The sequence below is a fragment of the Manduca sexta genome, chromosome 16, assembly GCF_014839805.1.
Source record: "Manduca sexta isolate Smith_Timp_Sample1 chromosome 16, JHU_Msex_v1.0, whole genome shotgun sequence".
In the NCBI taxonomy this organism is placed as follows: Eukaryota; Metazoa; Arthropoda; class Insecta; order Lepidoptera; family Sphingidae; genus Manduca; species Manduca sexta.
In genome coordinates this window covers 9,055,450-9,077,318 of record NC_051130.1, presented here as the reverse complement: position 1 = coordinate 9,077,318, position 21,869 = coordinate 9,055,450, and the positions used below count along the sequence as shown (strand labels likewise).

Genomic DNA, 21,869 nt, shown 5'->3' with positions numbered 1-21,869 from the left:
TAATTTAGGTCCCGTTTCATAAGATTCAAGTAAATTTTATTTCACAGTTATCATATTAATGTAGATAGAGGCAAAGGGTGGATTTTTCCTATAGTGAATCCGGTACAACATCAAGATGCCAATTATATGCATTAATGCGGCTTCCAAATCTAATAATAATTAGATTTTACATAAATTACGAAAGGGAAGCCAGCAGGAATCGGGTTATATTGACCCTTCGACACTAGTTCTCATTTAATTACCATTTATTTAAGGGCATTTGAGAATGTCTTTCGTATTTAGTTGGACATAGATTTTTTCTTTTTTATTTGGTCCTATACATTTATGTGACAAGCATTTACACAGAAAATGATAACGAGCCCTGAATATAAGTGATCATTGTTTTCCCTATTCACCCCATTTTCAGAACATCAGTATATACTCAGAGTATAACAATAGTCATAGATATATATCTGTCACTATATACGATAGCATAGGCAAAGAAGTGTTGAACGTACACTTCGTCAACGATATTTCCGCCCCTCACGTGATAAGCGGATATAACGACATATCCGCTACAAATCCAATAACGGGCAAATTGAGTTTTTTGATTCGAATAGCAGAAATTGACCGCAGTATCTATTCTTCATACGCAATTTCGTTTAGTTTTGTGTCTTGTATGTATGACCGGGAATTCAAACTTCAATCTGTTCGTCCGCAAACGAATACTGCCAAATAGAATATAACACTACAAATACTGCTTGTTTTCGCCCGTTTGGGGGTTTAGTGGCGAAAAGGTAAAATATCACTTGCGATGATGTCGCACCTAATAAAAATATAAAAATAGGTATGTTCAATGTCTGTAAGTGTCGGTTATCTCTTGATATGAGAACAAAATCAACTATGTCTAAATCTGCTTCGCATTTATGAGTAAGGGTTTTTAATAAGTTTATCATATGTCGGAAGGAAACGAAAGATAACAGCATCATGACATACCTTGTAATGTTCTGTGTTATACGGACTGTGGTCTTCCAAGACAACATTCCTAGATGGCGGCAAATTCCTTACCGTATCACGTCAGAGAGACTGCTCCTGTTAATTATAAATGAATCTATGACATTGCTGTCGCAATGCCAGTGAGTAGGCTACCAAGACTTATAGAACTGATACTGGATGGTTATCTTGGTCAAGATTAAAACAATAATTTAGTACAAGTTCAATCTCGTGAATATAAGTTAGAGCCAAAGCTTTATATTAGTCCTAAGCGTGCTAAAAATAGTAAAAGAGTAACGCGACGTTCCAGATTTTGATTTGGTACAATAAGCAAGTGCACAAACAAATTCGTAATTGTTATAGAGCCTTTTCGGCATCATCTCTAAGTTATATTACTAATGTTAAAGCATAATTAAATCGGATCCTCCCCCACTCTACGAGGGAAGTACCGGGCGATTGCCAGTCGCCTCCAACCGGATGGCTCAAGGATCACCGCTTTGTGGTCATGCATTCACCTCCATACGAGTCCGCTCAGAGCATCAGACCTCAGAGGGTGCGGCTATAAGCTCCCAACCACACGGAATCTCTCCAGACGAGAACATACGGCGAGATATTCATATAGATAGGTTACAAGCCATAAGCCTTATTGGGCATACTGTTAGGATTTCCACTAAGTTAAACTATGGAAGTCTTTGCTATCAGTCTGGAACGCCGCAGCGTCTCAAAGTGTAAATGTAAGTATAAACACCCTTCAAATTGGTTATAAGTAATTTCTTCATTTGGAAGCATTAACACGCTCACCGCGGGTAGATGTCTAGATTACATGGTAAATTCTGTATACAGACAAATTAACGTAAGTAAATGATCATTCACCGTAAGACAAATAAATCATAATATTATAAGTTATACGTGCTATATTCGGCGGTGTGTAAATCAAAATAAAATAAAAACCAACTCACGTGTGTGTGTAGAAAATGAAACAAAGTTAACTCACGAGTACGAATAGAAAGGTAACACAAAACCTACTCACTTTTATATGTTTAGATCTTTAGTTAAACATAACTTCAAAAGTTCTACTTAAATGGCGCGCATTTGTACTTTCGGCCATATTGTAACTTTATAGTCAGGGAATGTTGGTACTACAGTAAACCACTCACTCACTCATGCAAGATATATTCTGTACGCGGTACTCTCAACAGAAAAGTGTGCAGAACTCACTTAATACACATATACGATATAGTATTCTATCTATGGACAATATTCATAATATAATATACTTATATTTGGTGAAAGATACTCACAATATCTGCGTAAATATAGGAACATACTCAGTATATCTATGTATACATCAGCAAATACTCACTTTGGTGTTGCCAGCCTTTCAATGATTTCGCGACCTTTCGCGACACTGCTATCGACTTTAACTTAAAGTTAGGACGTTAATATGTACCTACATCCACAATCTATTGTGAAACGCTCTTTTTATAGTATTAAACATTATATTCCCAATAATTACAGAATACAATTTTCGAGTACGTCCAACCAGAGAGAATAATATTTTTTGGAATAATAGAATAGGCGCCGCGTGATATGGCTTCTCTTCTGCCAGTCTTCTTGCGCAGCCGAATATTTCCGGAAACGCCCGATGTCATCGGGTGGGATAGCAGCGCGTAACACTATCTTACTAATTGCCATTACTGGTATACTTCGCTATCCATATATCACAGATTACAATGACCGAAACCCGCAATCGTCCCTTATGCGCTGAAGAGAGCCATCGCGGAGTTTTAGTTGGTATGCCGTGCGTTGTATATAGGTTAGAGACTTGGTCCGGTGATCGCCCGAAGGTCTACATCAAATCCGAGGTCTCAACGCCGGGTCGTAAGGCACGCTGACCCCAACATAACCGCGTAGTTACCCCCCACGAAGGCTGGGCGATAGTACTAAAGCACTTTCTACGCGAAACCAAAAAAAATATTGCATAATAATTTCTTATGTTTACGCGAATGTTAGATATTAAAATTAAACTACTTTGAGAAAGATTGCAATGACCGAGACTATCACTATCGACTCGAAATCCAATAATCTAAATCCATTTATTGTCAGCTGTGTTGTTCGATCGATAAACTCGAAAATTATTTGCGCGATCTGAAGGTCGAACTTAGAACCACACGGTCCTGGTACACTGTAACTACTCACTAGACTGAAGTGATCTATAACTAACGACTATATAAACACAGCTTATAAAGAACAAAATGAGATTTAAATAATATCACTACTCAGAACCACACGGCCCTTGTACACTGTAACTACTCACTAGACTGAAGTGATCTATAACTAACGACTATATAAACACAGCTTATAAATAAGAAAATGAGATTTAAATAATATCAAAATATCAGCCCTGTATTATATACTGATCCACTGCTGGGCATAGGCCTCCTCTACTACTGAGAGGGATAAGGCCTCAGTCTACCACGCTGGCCTAATGAGGGTTGGTAGACTTCACATACCTTCGAAATTACTATGGAGTACTTCTTCGTTAGCAAGTGAAAACTAACGAAGAATAATAACACATAATTCTAGAAAAGTCAGAGGTGTGTTCCCTTGGGTTTTGAACCTGCGGACACTCGTCTCGGGAGTCATTTCCACTCCAAACTAGGCTATCGCAGCTTTAGTCGTAAAATATTTTATGCAAGTCATTTTTATCTACAACACAAATAATACATTTATAACACCTTTCAAATTGTCATAATCTAGTATTGTAAAATTATTATCACCAATTAATTTTAGAGATACCAATATATGCCTGCGGAGAATATCTGAGTTTTTTAATCATGTCGCCCATAAACCCGGTGATAATTTCTTAAAAAGAATAATTAGCAGGAAAATGGATGGCAAGAGACCAAGAGTTAGGAACCCAGTACACTGGACTGATCAGGTCAGCATCAAAATCCATATTGAGGGCTGAAACGCTTATTCACTTAAGCGACATCATTTTTCGAAAAATTTTAACTAGCTTAAAAAAAACATAGAATAAAGTGCTGATTTTATATATGTATTAAACTTAGTAAATATATATGACTGCCTCGGTGGCGTAGTTGTATTGCATGCCCGGTATAATAGCGCTCTGAGGTCCTGGGTTCGAATCCCGGGTCGGGCAAAGTGATATTTGGGTTTTTTCTGCTCAGTATCAGCCCGGAGTCTGGAATTTGTGCCCGATATGGCGATAGGCTCTCGCCCCCTAACACATCATGGGACGGAACATACTTGGCGAAAAGTGGGTGCCCTAGTTGCACCTCTGCATACCCCTTCGGGGATAAATGCGTGATGTTATGTATGTATATATGTGTATGAAACTTAGTGTCGCAAAAAATGTCGCTTAAGTAACTTAACCATTCAACCTTCGATATGAATATCACTGTTTCTACTCATGTCGCCAAAAGCCAGAGTACATGGCACAACATCGTGCTCGAAAAGTCAATTCCCTGATGACCACAGACCCCCACCATTGGGGAATGGATGCCAGGAGAAACTATTCGCGTCTATAGTGCAGCGGCAAGTTATAAGAGCTGGGCCTGTGGTTCTGGGATAGATTCCCAAGTCGCGCAATACATTATGTAGGGTTTACTAAGATATGATGATACTCATAATAAGTTCCCTTAAAGAAGATTGAAATCAAACAGACGGGTGCTCGTAAAAATCCAGGCGAATCCTACAACATACTCCAAAAAGGGTGTCGACGCTACATAAAACTAAAAGAATGAAAATACTTTATCACGTAGGCGAAAAAAATTGCACTCATAAACGTCAAAACAAGGTATAAGAATAGTTATAATTACGAAATGACATTTAAAATAAATTGTATGACTACGGACATTTAAATTAGAAATTAAATAAAAAAAAAAATCAGAAATAAACCAAGGAAGCCAGCTCAGGTTGGTAGGTAAGGGCGAATAAAGAGATGACGCGTCGCGGTGGTGACGATATAAACCCTAGTTTTTTGCTATTGTAGTGGCATAAGAATAAATAGAAGAAGATAGATAAGTCATACGTTAGATATATTTCAATTTCACATACAAACGCATAAAAAAAGATGCTTCAATAATCCTTTAGAGTAAAATGCTTGTCATTCATCGGATATTTAGCATTTATCCTGCGTGACTAATGCTATGATAAAGAGATTAGTGGTGCGGCAACGGATATACTAGGCTCAAGAATTACTGAATAGAAATTAGTACTCTATAGAAGTAGTAATAAATACTAATATTAGTATGTCTCACTATAAATGCGGAGGTTAGTGAATATGGGAGTTCTAGATGTTCCAAAACCCGTTAAACTTATTTCAATGAAAGACACACAGATTCCTAGATAAACCGGTAGTTTTTATCCTAGAAAAGTATACATTTCTACTTTCACCGCAAAAGGTCTTTCATACGGGCGGATTAAGATAGTAAAAGAGCAATATAATTAAAATAAAAAACAAACTAAAAAACTAAATCAGTTTTATTTATTTACGTATACAAATTCTTACGCATCGATTAATCCTTTGTTCTTAGCTTATATGATTTGGTGAGAGGTCTGAGCGTCACCGCTGAAGTAGTTCAACACGAAGCTCATCCACGACTGCAGGGTGGAAAATACGCCAGCCTCCTGAGGTGTGTTCACGCTCACCTGGACCACACCGTTGTTGAACACCTCACCGCTGGGAGAATGGGGGGCGGCAACTGGCGCGTCAACTACCTCAGGTTCAGAGGGGGCGGGAAGAACAACGGGTTCAGGGACTACGGGCGAGATAACCTCTGGTTGCGAGGGGGCGGGAAGAACAACGGGTTCAGGTACTACAGGTGAGATAACCTCTGGTTGAGCGGGAGAGGGCAACACTACTCCTTCGGGAACCACAGGCGACACAATCTCGGGTTTGGCGGGAGCGGGGAGCACAACAGATTCTGGAAGCACAACCTCCGGAATTCCTGGAGCAGGGAGGACCACAGACTCAGGAATTACCACCTCAGGGCTAGCGTCCACTACTTCAGGAGCCGCAGGAGCGGGAAGGACGACGGGTTCAGGAATCACATCTGATTCGTCCACGATGGCAGGAGAGGCGATGACGTCAGCGGCAGCGGCGGCGGCTTCAGCAATGCCCACAGCGGTGAGAGGGTGCAGGAGATTAGTGGAAGCAGCCAACACTCCATCAACATGCTCGTTCACATGGATGCCCAGAACGTCTCCAAGCTCCAAGGGTTCGCCTTTAGCGACACCGTTGACGATGAACTCAACCGCACCATCGTCATCGTCTTCAAGAGGGATGGGAACGGCAAAAGCCGTCGCCACGAATACAGCCAACAGGAAAAATTTCATATTGAATCTACAAGAAAATTATAATAATTTAAAATAAATCACAAAAATATACACTGAATTATTTCCATCAAAATTGACATCAGAATGTGAAAGAGTTTTAATTTATAAAGGTTTTATTGCACAAAATTTCAACTCACCAGCTGCCGAAACGAAAGTCCAGAGTCTTATGCCACTACAATTATACGTTGCAAAACTTAAAGTAATGTAAACAATAAAGATTACAACGGTGCCGCCAAATTCGCTAATTCTTTAATAAGGAGATTTAGAAATAATTTATAGACTGATGATAAAAGTTATAAAACTTCCTCATTACCGATAGACACTTGTACATTACGCTAATAAAAAAAACTAAGCTATCTATCGATATTTTATCATATATATTGTAATCAAGTATTGTAGTCAATTTCTCTTTTGTCAGTCTTCTCGCGTCAAATAGTTTATAAATCAGAAAAAGACATTATTAATTACAACTTAGTAAAGCTTATGCCTTAGCCATCAATGTTTAGCCTGAGGTAGTTGACCACCAATAACCCAAATCATTTTACCTTACCCTGGTATCAAAATCGACGCCTTCACGGTAATAGTACTCCACCAAATCAAGAATATCAAAGAAAAATATATATCTTCCACATACAATATACTTTTATCATTTGACAGATGGCGGATTCCATTTTATTTGAACGGTGACTGACAGCTCAGTGACAGCGGCGGAGATCCGCTGACAGACGGATGGATATACCTATATTAGATAGTATAGTTAGTATAGTAGCTGTAATGTTTTTCAAAAATGGGTGCATCTATATTTTTCCCCTAGTCTGGCAAAGTTAATCAATATCTCCAAAAATAATTACTCTATAATATTATTGTTAACTTATTTATTTTTTCTTCTTGTTGCAATTTTTGTATAGATTTACCTTGAATCGTTACATTATTTTATTACATAGTTTACCCTAGCATAATTTATATGTATATATAGTAAGGACAATCATTCTAAATGAATGTAGCGTCTACTTTATAATAATCATGAACTTAGATTTAGTTTTTCTTATAATTACTTTCTAGACTTCTTGTTAATGTCTGATTAATATATAATTGGGTGTCATTACAATGTATAATTAATAGTAGACCTAATAAATAACTAAAAATGTCTGCTATCTTCTAAAATAGGTTTTACCTATGTGCGTTACAAAAACTTGAGTTCGTGTTTTTTAATCCGGAAACAGATTTCGACACGGTTGTGGCCACTAGTAGATTAGTCTTATTTATTATCTTTCTTGGCCATCTCTGGAGGATTCACCTGAAAGGGGTTCTTGCTCATTCATTGAAAATAACAATTTAAAATTATTATCTGATTTCAATGCATGGAATATTTCATAAAATGTTAATGGTAATATCCTTTAGTTAATACAATTAAATTTAATTTGTTAAATATATAATTAATTGGCAAGACATAATTTTTTTTTCATTTAGTATTATCTTTCTTGTTTTCTATGAATGCGAATGATTGTGAATGTTGGCAGGTTTGGATGTTTATTAAAATAAAAAACAAAAAGCCTTAGGAGACATTTGGGACACATATAGAATTTAATCTCGAATAACATATGATGGTCTTCTATTGTTTTTCTGGAAAATATAAATTATAAACCGGAAAGTCTATTTCACGCGATTGAACCCGGGAGAAATATAATCAGAATTTTGACAGACTCGTCTCTACAAAGAAAAGCATTCTGTCTATACTCTTATTGAAACAGTTTCACGCAAAAGATTAAACGATAGTAAATAATACTAAACTATTTAGAATAACAAGCACTAATTATTCATAAAAAATATTATCAGATATGTTATCCACGTAATAAGATATTGAAATAATATAGGAGTTTAATTAGATATTTTATTATGGTAGTGTTGCAAAGTTATTATTTATTAATAAATATTTCTAGGGATTTTTTATGTTTCATACTAAACTTCAGCAATGAGCATCCCTGGTCTATAACTTAATTCTTATTTATAAATGTAGTAGCTAAAACCTAGATACGATCATTTTGGTATGGCGTTACAAAATTAAACCACTTACTTATCATCTTGAACATAACCATTTGCAATAAATTAGTTGAACTGTAGATGTAAAATAATAAAGTGTAAGTTTCGAACAAAATAAATAGATAAATTTTACAATGTTAGCAGAGGTCAACACGAGTATGTAGTTTCATTTAATAACGCAACGTTAAAATGACCCTGCATAATCGAGGTGTCGTCATCCAATGCATCATACGTTACAATATTAATTTATTATTGTACAATGTACTAGTAAATTAAAGTAAAATATGACGGCAGAAATGTTAGTGAAATAAAGCCATTTTTTTACTCAAATGGTTCATCGGCAACATAAAGATCTTATGGATGTCATCTAAGGAAATAATTACGAATAAGTATTGTAATAAAATAAAACAAACTACAAATTATTTAATATCTTATTTTTTATTGAAGATCGAATATTAAATTAAAATAATTATCAAATGACATTAAACATAACAAATAAAAATTAATTATTAGGTCTAATTAGGACTAGGACTGGCGACAGCTTGGGATCCCAAGACCCATCATTCTTCGACTGCGGGGTGAGATCACCACTTTTTTCCGTCTCTGATATCTTGGCGAAGATATCTCTGAACTTCTTCTCAACACTTTCATCATCTATTGACTTGTCTACGTCCTCAATAGACGCTCCAGATGGCACTACCTGCTTGCCAGTTGTGTAAGGAGTCTCCTTTCCATACTGCAAATCCATGTAATCATTTAGCAATCCTTCTAGAACCTTCTTAGGGCTGGGGTTGATGGTGTTGTCCTGGGTGGCGTCGGAGAGCTCATTGAGGGTGACTGATGGGAGAGCCATTGTTGAAATTGTAGGTAATCTGGAAATATTTAATAATTTATTTATTTATGAAATACTAGAAACACAAAAGTTTACATCAGTAAGAATTCAGAAAGGTTATATTGTTTGTTGTAATAGCCTAAGCGGATAAGGAGTAAATGAATAACATTATGTGAAGCTCCCTATGGCCCATAAACCCAGAATTTGGGAACAATCACGGATTTGCTACAGCTCAAGAAAAGGTAAGGATTATTAAGGGCGGGTGAGGGATGGTATTTATTTTCGAATTTGGGAATGTTCTCTTCAAGCATTAGAATAGGAGACGTTTTGTCATGGTAAGGTGAAAAATAAATAATGTTAGTTACTGTAACCTAACTTGTGATTTGATCAACGAAATTTATTTTTCACAAATTATTAAAATATGAACTTAAATTCAGTTGGAGTCCTAACCAGAAACCAGTCAGAAATATATTAGATAATAACTAGCTTTTGCTCGCAGCTGCGCCCGCGTGAAGGTGTTTTCTGGGATTAAAGTCCCGCTATATATTTTCCTGGGATGTAGCCTATAACCTTCCCAGAGTTTTAAACTATCTCCAGACCAAAATTCATAAAAATCCGTTTAGTAGATTTTGAGAAAATCGATAACATACAGACAGACAGAAAAGGGAACTTTGTTTTATAATACGTATATGTATGTATGTGTTACTCATTTCAATTAAGACAATAAAATTTCAGTATCAACAACAACTCAAATACCATCTCGAACATGTCTTATCGAGTGAACCCTTGAGATCCAATTACCGCCAATATCCATTTTATATCACAGCTTCATTTGGATCTCCTTATGTAACTGACCGTTGGCCGGGGAGGTTTAACTCCTTAGTCTTAAGGTCGAATTTCCAAACACTTAATAATCTACGTTGTTGTGAAGACCTTGTGTAATCTAAGGATTTTATTACTTGTTTCTCAGTCTTGGTGTTTATTATTTTTAATAATCCATTTACTATTAAACCTAGTCATAATATAAAAGGTTTATCGTATTTTCCTGAATTTGAGAATTACTTGTATCATGTAACTATTGTTTATTTGTATTACACAATTCGTATAATACAAAGGAAGAAATAAATATTTGCGTAAACATCAATAATATTTATCTTAATATTGATGGATGATATGATAAAATTAGGCCGTGGAGTGACAGATAGGTCATCGCCAACTTTAACCGCTAAACAGTATCTTCGCGATACCAAATATTTCTCGAAAATTCCGATCTGATTCATCCAATTAGAGTTGATTTTTATGTGCACGGCAAAGTGACCCACTGCATCTGATGGTAAAGCAGTGTGGTCCAATAGAATGTCGACTGACGAGAGATGATTACCCCTCGGCAGTCGACACAATTATGCCGGCCTGTTGGAACAGGGTATACATACTTACACAGGTTGATCCCGGAACGCGACACACTTTACGTGAGCCACTATAGCAGGTTTTAACGAGTAAGACTATATGAAATCACGCTATGACCAATAGGAGTGGAGATCAATGGAAAATGTTGCAAAAATGAGGAAATTCTTATTCCTTTTTGAGAATTTCCATTGAATACACTGCGTAAACAGATAAAGTTACACAACAATTATGTATGGCGGAAAAATATATCTTAAAATAAAGTCCGCCACATATCACTGTCTGAACGCGATAAATTAAGAAACTACCCAACGGATTTCCATGAATTTTAGTCTAGTAATAGTTTGATACCCTGGGAAGGACATAGATTACTTTATATCTCTGGAAAATATATAGCAGGACATTTATAACTACAGTTATTTCGATCCCAAAACGACGATCGATTCGCCCTTATCATACAGCAAATATGGCAGAATGTTGGTGAACTGGATTTACACTACACTAGTTTAGCGCCAAGTACAAGAGTCTGATGCTGACAGTTGCAAATGGCATAGTGTTTCTTGACAACTAAATGATCGCGTCTGTGCGGTGCCTTAGCTGACCTTTCAAGGACATAACATATTCGAGCAGTATGGATACCAGATAAAGATCTACTTTCTTGCATAACAAGATAAATGGCTCAGATGATGGATGCACATAACCCTTTAAGCAATATTTTAATTGGTAGAACAGTGTTTAGAGTGTAAACAGGATAAAAATAAATATGTTTTTTGGAATGCACATAACTACAAAATATTAAGCTAAAATATCTATTCCTGTGCAGATTTTATTTCTATAATCTGTTACTATAATTACTGGTCCAAAACTGACAAACTCACCGTATATAACGAATAAAGTAAAAAATACTTCAAAATCGTCATTACTTAAATACTCTGATTTTAATTTCTTTATACCGAACTGTACTTTGAAGCCTAAAGAAACATTGTTCAATCTCCGAACATAATTTATGTTAATCAATTTAACTTGAAAAAAAATATTTTTCTAGTGTTAGAAAGAATTCCACGTTCAATAATTCTCTTCGAAACTCAAGGAAGCAATGCTCATTTATTTAAGTTACTAATTTTTTACAAACTTTTCTCAATCGTTCCAATTAATCTTATTAATAATGGAGTTTGTCGGCACTTATTTTATTTACGTATAAATAACTATTATTTTTATTCAATAAGGTTTCGATATAAAATTTCAGTGAATTAGAGACAAATAGAATTTAATAATGTCGTAAGTCTTTAGAGCATTACATAAAATATATCTGAAAACCCTTTGTAAATTATAATATTGTAGTTGTAATAATATTTTTTGTAATTTTAAATACTTCATACTGCGGATATACAATTCGTTTATAACAAAACAATCTACCTCTATTTTAATCAATTATCTAAATGAATTTGAAACACGAACAACGAAAACATCGAAAATTTTCGATAAACAACAACGTGCAAGATAATCCGATAAAATTCTAAACCATAGCAATAAATAACGATACGCTGGACTTAAAGAATTATACAATAATATTGACCATAAATCAATTTCGATACTTTAAGATATAAAATATCAAATGTATACTTACATTGAGAGGAAATAAAGGATAAGAATCTCGCGCGTCAAAATCAGTGTCTTTCCTTTGAACTGTTCTTGCATACTGACCAATGATGCTATCTCACCGATTTTATAAATCGCGTATTATCAATCGATGTGGGCTTGTCTCGTCAGACTGTCGGAAAAATGACAAAATTATCAAGAATATCAATATTTCTCACGTTGAGGTTGAGTCAAGCCAGATAAGGATTAGTAAAAATATTTGACGATGCAATTTTGAGCATCAGTTTACGTGGAAAGTATTTTATACTCGACTCAAAATATACCATCGCGATAAGATTATATGGTTCGATGTGTCAAGTTATAACGAAGAGGATGTGTGTGTTTGTTAGTAATTCTAAATCGATTAGATAATTTCGTAGTAACTGTATGATTTTAAGAACTAATAAAGTCAGTCATACCACAGATAAAATAAAGTAGGTCTCAAACTAATGGTAAATTATTTAGTGCAAGTTAAATATAGCCCAAGTTAGTTCATTAAAGAATTACAATGTCATCTTTAAAAACTCTGATTTCCTTTTTTTAAATAGAAGATATTAAATAAAAAGAGAAATTAAAGGAAAAAATATATTTAATGTGCACAAAGCAGTGCTTTATTGTTAGTAATTATAATTGTCTTTATAGAACATATATTTAATTTAATTCTAGATTAAGATCTACAAACACGACCCACATGTAATAGATTATAATCTGTACGAAAATATAGATAAGGGAAATTAAGTGCAGACCTATATCTGACCTCGTTATAGTACTTAATTCATAATAAAAAAATAACAACAATGGATTTATGTAAATGTATTTTGTACAATCATTTATTATATTAGGGTTTTTATAAAAGGAACTTTACAATTATTTGAGTCAAGGCACTGTCCCTCTGTGGATGTCACCTGGAGCGAACCACTTGAAATACCTTATGTCAATATTATATTTTCGTTATTTACTTAATTTTTCTTTAAACCAAAACATATTTACATGAGTATATATCTTATTTGCTATAGTTCAAAGAGATTTTATAGAGCACTCTTGCGTCGAGGTTGAGTAAATGTGATGAGACCATTGACATATATTATATAGACACGAACGTCCATATAAAATATTTGTTCAAAATCTGAACCAAACTGGCAACCAAGACGTTATTTTTATAACCTATTTATTCACTTGAACAACAAATCATTTTACTTATTTGACTAATATTTTATATTCAAATCCAGGTTTACACTTAGACTCGAGTTCTTATATTTAAGCTCCACTCCGTACCCAACCACAAGCTGTCAATTTAACCATACTAAAGTCAGTTTGAATGTGAACACAGTGAATGTTCGGAACGCCAAATCTAGTACGTAGTACATATATTTATCGATGGATGAGACTAAATAACTAACTTATTAAGCTAACCTAATGGATTGCAGACACCGCGGAAAATGGGTGTACTATTTGCGCTTCTGGCTACCCAATCGGGAATAAAAGGCGTGATTATGTGTGTGTATTAAGTAGTGTAGTGCAATTGTAACAAGGGCTAATTATAAATACAAAAGCTTACGCATTGCATTAGGATTCTACAATGTGTAATGCTTACTCAGCAAAGTACTCGTCTCGTGATTCACTGCATACTAAAATATCTTCACCTTTGACTATCACATTGTAAATTCGTGAAAAACATAGAGGAGATACATCAGATTTTATCCCTCTTGATCGATGACCGATAAGTAAAACAATACGTCTTACGATACTCAGCTTCTGCTCAAAATAACCGAGTTCCCATGTCAAGATGTCAACTTATCTTATCTGTTATCGGTTTAGCAAAGTAAATATTGTTGACATCGTAAATTCCTGGTTTTTCACAATGGCCCTTGTGACGGTTGGCTTTTTGAGTGGTTCGTTGGTTCGATGTTTGCAATATGAGTACATCCTTTCCAAAAAAGCAACATTATAATTTTGACATGACTATAAATGACATGATAATATGTTTGTTGCATCTTGTTCTGAGGTTGCAGCCGTAAAACATAAATTTTCGAAATAAACTTGCGTACTGGCTTTTTGACGTCTGATAAATAACGTTTTTTAAAATAAAAACAAATGTTATTGTAAAAAAATGTTTTCTTGTAATTAATAAAATTTGTATCGATTATTGTAATTCTCAATTTATTGCTTTTTTAAACAAATATTACCTAAATCGACGATTCAACAATGGTAATCCAGGTTATTTTCTATTTGTGTACCACATCTCGTATGTGTAATGTTAATGCGCGTACTTCTGGCATACATATCACACAAATACCAAAAACTTTCACATTTCTAATAGAAAGTAGGAAAAAAACAAAAATAACATCACATTATTTATTCAACGCATTATTTACAATTGCGGTTCCGCATTCGGATCTAAACAACGGGTCCGATGACTGGGGCACCGACCAAGACCGGCAAGACCGCGGGAACTGGGTGCAGAATGTCAATAGGGTTAACGTCAACAACTTCAACTGGGCTAACGGGAACTGGTACGATCTCAGGCATCTGGTTCTCGGCTTCCTCCACGACGATCACGGGGTGGGGTTTGGGCTCTTCGGGAGCGACGATAGGAGAAGGCGCAATGGGGGCGATAGGACCGGCCTGTGAAAAGAATTGAAGTGAGATTAATAACCTAGGTACCAGAGTTCTAAGATTATAGGAAGGAAGGAATATATATTAGGAAGATTGTCATACAAAAAATATGCGGTTATGTGATGGTTACTCAATCTACCGTGAAATAGCAAAATAATAATAATAATATCAGCCCTGTATTATATACTTGCCCACTGCTGAGCACGGGCCTCCTCTACTACTGAGAGGGATTAGGCCTTAGTCCACCACGCTGGCCTAGTGCGGATTGGTAGACTTCACACACCCTCGAAATTCCTATAGAGAACTTCTCAGGTATGCAGGTTTCCTCACGATGTTTTCCTTCACCCATATTTTTTTAGAAAAATCAGAGGTGTGTGCCCCTTGGGATTTGAACCTGCGGACATTCGTCTCGGCAGACCGTTCCACAACCAACTAGGCTATCGCCGCTTTTTTTAAATAGCAAAATACCAATGTAAAATACTCCATATTATTTCCACGTCGTGATTTGCACATTTTGAATGCGCATATTAGCAAATTTTCTGTAAATATTTTATTTTTATATTAGTATCTAAGGACGCTGTATCATCTTGTCACACGGACATTTCAAATAAGACAACGACTTATTACCAAATGGTAATAACTTTTGGAGCACAAATTTAGCCCTAATTTTTGGTCCATAATTATACTATTTAATGTCTCTGCTATGTACTTAATTATCAATTCTTTCGCTATTACATTGTCAGCAATAAGATTTTCAAAATGATCTGGATATACAAAATGTAGTCAAGGTGCACCTGATAGAAAATACATAAGCATTCTCGGGTATTTTTTACTGATAATTATGTTCAGTTTAGATAGAGTTGATATTATTATACGTCGCGAAGGATCCATACAACACGATTCCTCTCGGCTTCCTTTTATGTCGAATTTATTTAGAATTTAATCATCATTAGAACGATTCGTAGGTCGTATGTATGCATATTAGTAACTACATGTTGTGTGGGGATCCCTTTCGGAAAATTTCACCTTTCGCCACTGTTATACAATATAATTTCATCATCATCATCGTTATCATTATCAATATCACTAGCCACATAATGTCTACTGCTGAACATAGACCTCCCACAAAGATTTCCAGACCGTCCAGTCGGAAACATCCTACATTCAGTGTGTTCCTGTGACCTTTATCAATTCGTTGTTTATACAATATAATGTAATTTAACCTACTAAAATAACTTCACCTTAGATATAATTTAGGGGAACATTAGAGTATTTTTTTTTCTTGCATCAATTGTGTTGAAATTGCTTTTGGCTGAAACACTGATATCAAAAATGATATGTCCTCGTATTTTTCCATCAGATCGGCATGACACTTAATCATTAATTACGTCATCAAATAACCATAACTCCTTATCCTATTCTTTAAGTTTTGGTGCACCGTTCCGCAAGGCGAACTATCCTAGAAAAGTATTTAATGAGAAAATCCTTATTTCCGCTTAGCAAACTTTTATTAACTTGTATGCTTCTTATTTTGTAGTCACTTTCTCGTTAGCTTTGAAGAACAGTTATTTTGATTATATGGTGTTCAATAGCCAACTAGAAAAGGGCTTATCTCTAGGTCTAGGGAGGTCTGGTGGTGGGTCTCTCATGAGTGAGAGTCCGCCTGGGTAGATACCACTGAAATGTCTATTTCTGCCGCCAAGCAGCAGTGAGTAGTCACTGTTGTGTTTCGGTTTGAAGGACATTGTACCATACTGGATATAATAAGACTTAATATCTCATGTCTCAAGATGGCGAGCGCAATGGAATACCAAACAATACTTTGGAATTCAAGCGGTCGTATCGTTTGCCATCAATCGAACGGCAAGCTCGTCTCATCATTCAAAGGAATACAAAAAAGAGAAACGTTTAGACTATAGAATAAGTCAGATTTCTTTTATTAACTATATAGCAATGTATGCTTCTAAAAATTTTACTATTAGCACTTTTCAAAATGGGCAATTAACTGTCCACAGATATAAAAATATATTTTAATAGTTTTAAATACTTTATCTCAACTTATTTAACCAAGCCAACTACGTTTACAAGGAGCTAAAATTGCTACAAGAATTATAAAAGACCTTTTAACTCTTTTAATATTAACCCGCACGGCTCACTGCCTATCCTCTCATCAAAGGATAGGAGCGTAACTATATTCTCATAATTCACCCGTAAGTTTTCCTATCTTAATATTTCCAGTACATTACACTCAATAATGTTAAAAGGAAGTGGCTTTGTAGTACAAAATGTGTAAGGTCTGCAAGATATTTTCTAATTATTTGCGATTGATCTAAAGCGATGTATAGTTCAGCAAGAAAATTTTGCAAAAGTTGACTTCCAGAAGCGATTTAAAATATGTAACAATGCAAGCCGAGTCCTACATGTTTTGGACCTTGCAGGACTTCAGCGAGTCACATGTGTATACAATTACTGAAACATTGCCGATAGCGTAATCGCATTTTTTTTATTGCTTTGAATGACGATATGAGCTTGCCGTTCGCCTGATGGTAAGCGATACGACCATAAACAGTAAAAATCCAAAAACTTGAATAACAAAGTATTGTTTGGTATACCACTGCGTTCGCCATCCTGAGACATGAGTTGATAAGTCTCATCATGTCCAAAAGTTATTGGTACAATGGTCGGCAAACCGGAACACGATAGTTACTACACACTGCTCTTGGCGGCATAAATAGACATTGCGATAGTACCTAGCTAGACGGACTCTCACATTTGAGAGACCTACCACCAGTACCCATAAGCATCTGAAAGATTTTGCACAATTACATCTGTTGATACGCGAAATTGCTAATTTAAAGTTATCTTTACAGTATGAAATTGCCGAACATTAAGGGATCAAATAGACGCTGTCAACTTGTTCCTGAAAAACATTACGCTAATGTAAAACTGACGGTTGATGACAACTTTAGCAATTGTTTCATAGTAGTTTCGGCTTTTCAAAAAATACTTTTCAATTTGAGGGTATGATGAAGAGTATGATGATCCATCGGCTGATGATGATAATGATGATCATCGCATAGGCCATGAACACCGTTCGGGCTCGTATTAAGATATGAGGGGTCTTGTAAAACCTTTATGGCAATTTTAAATGAGTGTTTTAAAGTAAATGATCCCAAAATGCGTGTACAACATATATTAGTTTCAAGTTAATAGTTGGAAGCTGCGATATTTTAAAGTATTAAAGAAAATTGCGCGACGCCGCGATAAAAAGTATATTTTATAACAAGTGCAGCACCATTCAATACTCTGCAATACAACGTATAAATTGGTAATATTGCTAATATATTTGGTCAGGAATATTGTCTAAATCAAGTTATAAGAATTACCTGCTGATTGACGTTGACGACGATCTGGACCAGGGGGCTGGCAGGAGTCGGAGGCTTAACGACGGGAGGTAAGGGAGCCACTGGGATCTCAATGGGTTGGATGGGAGCCACTGGGACCTCAATGGGCTGGATGGGGGTCACAGGAATGGGTACTGGGGTCTCAACGGGGAGAAGACCGGCGGGAATAGCGACGACAACGGATTCCTGGAAAAAATATGAATTTAGATGGTTCTATAGTAAATTCAATTATCTACAGCAAACAATGCAAATTGTTATGTTAGTATTTAAAACCAAGTGTTTAGTATTCCAGATATAACAAAGATATTTACGCATAAAATTAATTAGGAAAAAGTAATTAGGTATTCAACGAAAAATTAAAACATTATGGAAGTGATGATCTGTGGACTCGTGGTTTTTAAAGAGCAGCAAAATATCAAGATTTCTACTCCCCTAATATCCTTAGTCAAAAATATCTTTGGAATTAATAATCTAACCCTAGTAATAAAATAATTCATAATTACAACGTGATGTCCAGAGAACAGGGCCTCCATGATCTCGTTAAGTGCGTGCTCCAAGTACGGCATGAGCTCAGGGTTGGTGTTGGGATCGGACATAGCAGCATTCAACTCGTAAAGAGTCCAGGATGAGATGTCCATGGCGGGAACCACCACAGGGGCAACCTAAAATATAATGTAAAAATTACTAGTTTTCCTTACAACTTCGTCCGCGTGGAAAACCTTGCATACGATGTCCTACCCTGTACTATTCCATAATAATAAGTATTAAATAACGTTGTAATCCAGGGTTGAGTCTATCTGTATAGCAAATTTCATACAAATTTGCTCAGCGGTTTTTGTATTAACAAAAGTCTTCAGAAACGTTTACTAATATTAGTAAAAGAAAACTTTACTAATAAAGTTTTTATTCCCCTAAATGTAGCTTACTGGAATCAATATTTCGTTGGAACCGTACATTCTAGAATATAAAGCAGCTTAGATTCTGTCATAAAGTTTATATAAAGACAGTGTCAAAACGTTGCGTCTTTGGAGCCTGTAAGAAAAAAAACAACATACTTTTGTTTTTAGGTATAATTAGGTAACCTAACTAAAATATGTATTATCAAAGGAATAAAATAATGTTCGATATGAAAAAAGTAAATAAAATAGAGCGGTCCAAAATAACTCCTGTAAATATAATTATCTCATGACACAGCAATGAATTCTTCCAAAAGCGTCAATTGAATTTAGCCTTTATGACAGATTACATCCCATGTCAGTTGTAAGTAAACTAAGCAACGTATTGGTAACATTTTAGGTGCACATCGACGCACCTAGCTTTAACTTTAGATAATTTAACTCACCACGGGAACTCCGGAAACCATAGCCTCCATCATCTGGTTGAGGGCCTGTTCGAGGTACGGCAGGAGAGCGGGGTCGGTGGTGGGGTTCTGGATGGCAGCAGACAACTGCGGTAAAGACCAGGTGGAGAGGTCCACCGCGGGAATAGAGACGCTCACGGCCGACTGTTGACATAAGCAGAACATATGCTATATAACATGACACAGGCGATTCACACGGAATCTAAAACTGTTAGAATAATAATTTAATCAGTGTACAGTGATGAACTAAATATGCTGTACCGGTTCGTATAAGGTCCCAATTTCTTGAAAAGTAAAGCAGACCTCATCTGAATTTAGCGCAATTTGATGGTTAGTTTAAATCTACCAACTCAAAACAAGTTTCCCAATAATATGCAGTCACTCATGAACTCACCACATGCTCAATATAAATGAGATATAATTAAACATCCCTATTGTAAAATAGACATATATTTATTAAATTATGTAGGTGAATATGGTGCAGAATAGGACTACAATTTACAGAAGAGCAGCACAGATAAAAGTTTTGCATAACATGGAACTTCCTTTGTATTATTCGTTAGAACTACGAGTATATAGGATAAAATTATTATTCGGCAGAACTATATTGGATAAAATGAAACAATTATAATGCTATATTATATTTAAAGTTACACAGTATAATAAATAAGATACAAAAACACGAGCACTACATGAAACTTCCAAATTTCCTTCTAAACATAACACTTACGATTTGCTGTCCAGCGAAGATCTCGGTCATCATCTCGTTAAGAGCCTGCTCGAGGTAAGGTACGAGCGAAGGGTCAGTGGCTGGGTTGCTGATGGCCTCGTCCAACTGCTGTAGGGTCCAGCTGGCCTGGTAGCCCAAAGCCACCGACAGAATAGCCGCGAATATGGTGAGGAATTTCATTTTTTTGCTGGAATTTTTACGAAAGCAATAAACACGGTAATCTATATGAGGCTTGTTATGTTAGTAGATAAAATATTGTAATAGGTTAATACTTTGATAAATATATTGTGCTAGGAAAAGACTTTAAAATTAAAACATATATATACGATATAGTAACAATATACTATAATGAATCAATTTAAAATAATGTCTGTGTTATTCCACAGGATCAAGAATAGTATATGAAAAGGTAAAAAGATTTATATAAAACTCAATCCTTCTTTTTTTTATCTGAACTCGGTAAATTGGCTTCACAGCCTGATGTTAAGCTAAGTGAAGCGCAGAGAAATTCTGAATGGAAAATTCTAACAATCTAATGATAATGATCATAATTAATAAACTAATTATAGATACTAATTTCAATGGAGTAACAAATTAAATTAAGTACAAAGAGTGTATCAGTCTTACCTGCCGCTAAATAATTTGCCAATATTTCAGATACAACCAATATTTATACAACTGATAAAATAATAAAGTTACACTGTCGTTTATTGCATCTGACGAAGTTATTGCGGTTGTAAATTAAAGTTAAGTATTTAATGCTATGTTCTCTGGTGACGTAAAACCACAAATCATACATAATATATGCATGAAAATCTTACACCTTACTTGTAGCCTTCTTTATTTTACTTCGAGGAAAGTGCTGTCTAGCCTTAAAATGGTGTAATTAAAACTACAATATCGAGCAAAATTCGTTTGTTCGGTTTTTTCTTATTGCGCCTGTTATCTTTAGTACTTTTATTGAATTCATACTTGATGTTATAAAACGTTATTGCTTCAATAGAAAGGTCAAACGCTGCTAGCACGCAGCTGTTTCGAGGTGATTTTTTTTTTTTAATATATATTGCTTGGTAAATCCCACGTGCAACTTCACCTCTTATGAACAGTGAACAACGCTATTATAGAAATGATGGTAGCGTCAGCCATCTTTAAGAATAGAAAAGGAATTGGATAAGCTAAGAGACATTTATTCGCGTTCGGCATTTTTGTATGTTAACCGATGTTTGCGTATTTGGGAATGGAAACGACTGCCAAGACGAATATCGCACATTGACATACGGAAGCTCTGTCTTTTCAAATTATCCCCTGCTCAGTAAAGTAAACATCGTGTGATATCCCACATACCTAATGCTCTATAAGAACTTCAAAGGCATAATAATATGTTGTCTGCTAACCTGGAAACATTGTAAAGCCAATGCCAAAACCTCCTCAGTAATAAAGGAGGCCTCAGCCCCACTAAGGATCTATACAATTTAATACAGGCCTTACTTATATTATTTTATAACACTTCCT

The 21,869-nt window shown here is 35.5% G+C and overlaps 3 protein-coding genes and 1 long non-coding RNA gene across 4 annotated transcripts; all 4 read right to left on the bottom strand.

Moving 5' to 3' along the window:
• Positions 1–975: 975 nt before the first annotated feature.
• LOC119189488 lies at positions 976–2,382 on the bottom strand. Its single transcript, XR_005112434.1, has 2 exons — positions 2,336–2,382; positions 976–1,071 (listed from the first exon to the last, which is right to left on the bottom strand). It is a non-coding gene; the product is annotated as an uncharacterized LOC119189488 (long non-coding RNA).
• A 3,078-nt stretch (positions 2,383–5,460) lies between these two features.
• On the bottom strand, positions 5,461–6,565 carry LOC115448516 (actin cytoskeleton-regulatory complex protein PAN1). Its single transcript, XM_030175965.2, has 2 exons — positions 6,471–6,565; positions 5,461–6,340 (listed from the first exon to the last, which is right to left on the bottom strand). The coding sequence occupies exon 2, from the start codon at positions 6,331–6,333 to the stop codon at positions 5,533–5,535; it is 801 nt and encodes a 266-aa protein (XP_030031825.2). The 5' UTR covers positions 6,334–6,340; positions 6,471–6,565; the 3' UTR covers positions 5,461–5,532.
• A 2,225-nt stretch (positions 6,566–8,790) lies between these two features.
• On the bottom strand, positions 8,791–12,477 carry LOC115448517. Its single transcript, XM_030175966.2, has 2 exons — positions 12,237–12,477; positions 8,791–9,245 (listed from the first exon to the last, which is right to left on the bottom strand). The coding sequence occupies exons 1-2, from the start codon at positions 12,305–12,307 to the stop codon at positions 8,876–8,878; spliced, it is 441 nt and encodes a 146-aa protein (XP_030031826.1). The 5' UTR covers positions 12,308–12,477; the 3' UTR covers positions 8,791–8,875.
• A 2,111-nt stretch (positions 12,478–14,588) lies between these two features.
• Positions 14,589–20,567, bottom strand: LOC115448515 (calphotin). Its single transcript, XM_030175964.2, has 5 exons — positions 20,358–20,567; positions 19,610–19,771; positions 18,771–18,929; positions 18,250–18,453; positions 14,589–14,872 (listed from the first exon to the last, which is right to left on the bottom strand). The coding sequence occupies exons 1-5, from the start codon at positions 20,535–20,537 to the stop codon at positions 14,645–14,647; spliced, it is 933 nt and encodes a 310-aa protein (XP_030031824.2). The 5' UTR covers positions 20,538–20,567; the 3' UTR covers positions 14,589–14,644.
• Positions 20,568–21,869: the final 1,302 nt, after the last annotated feature.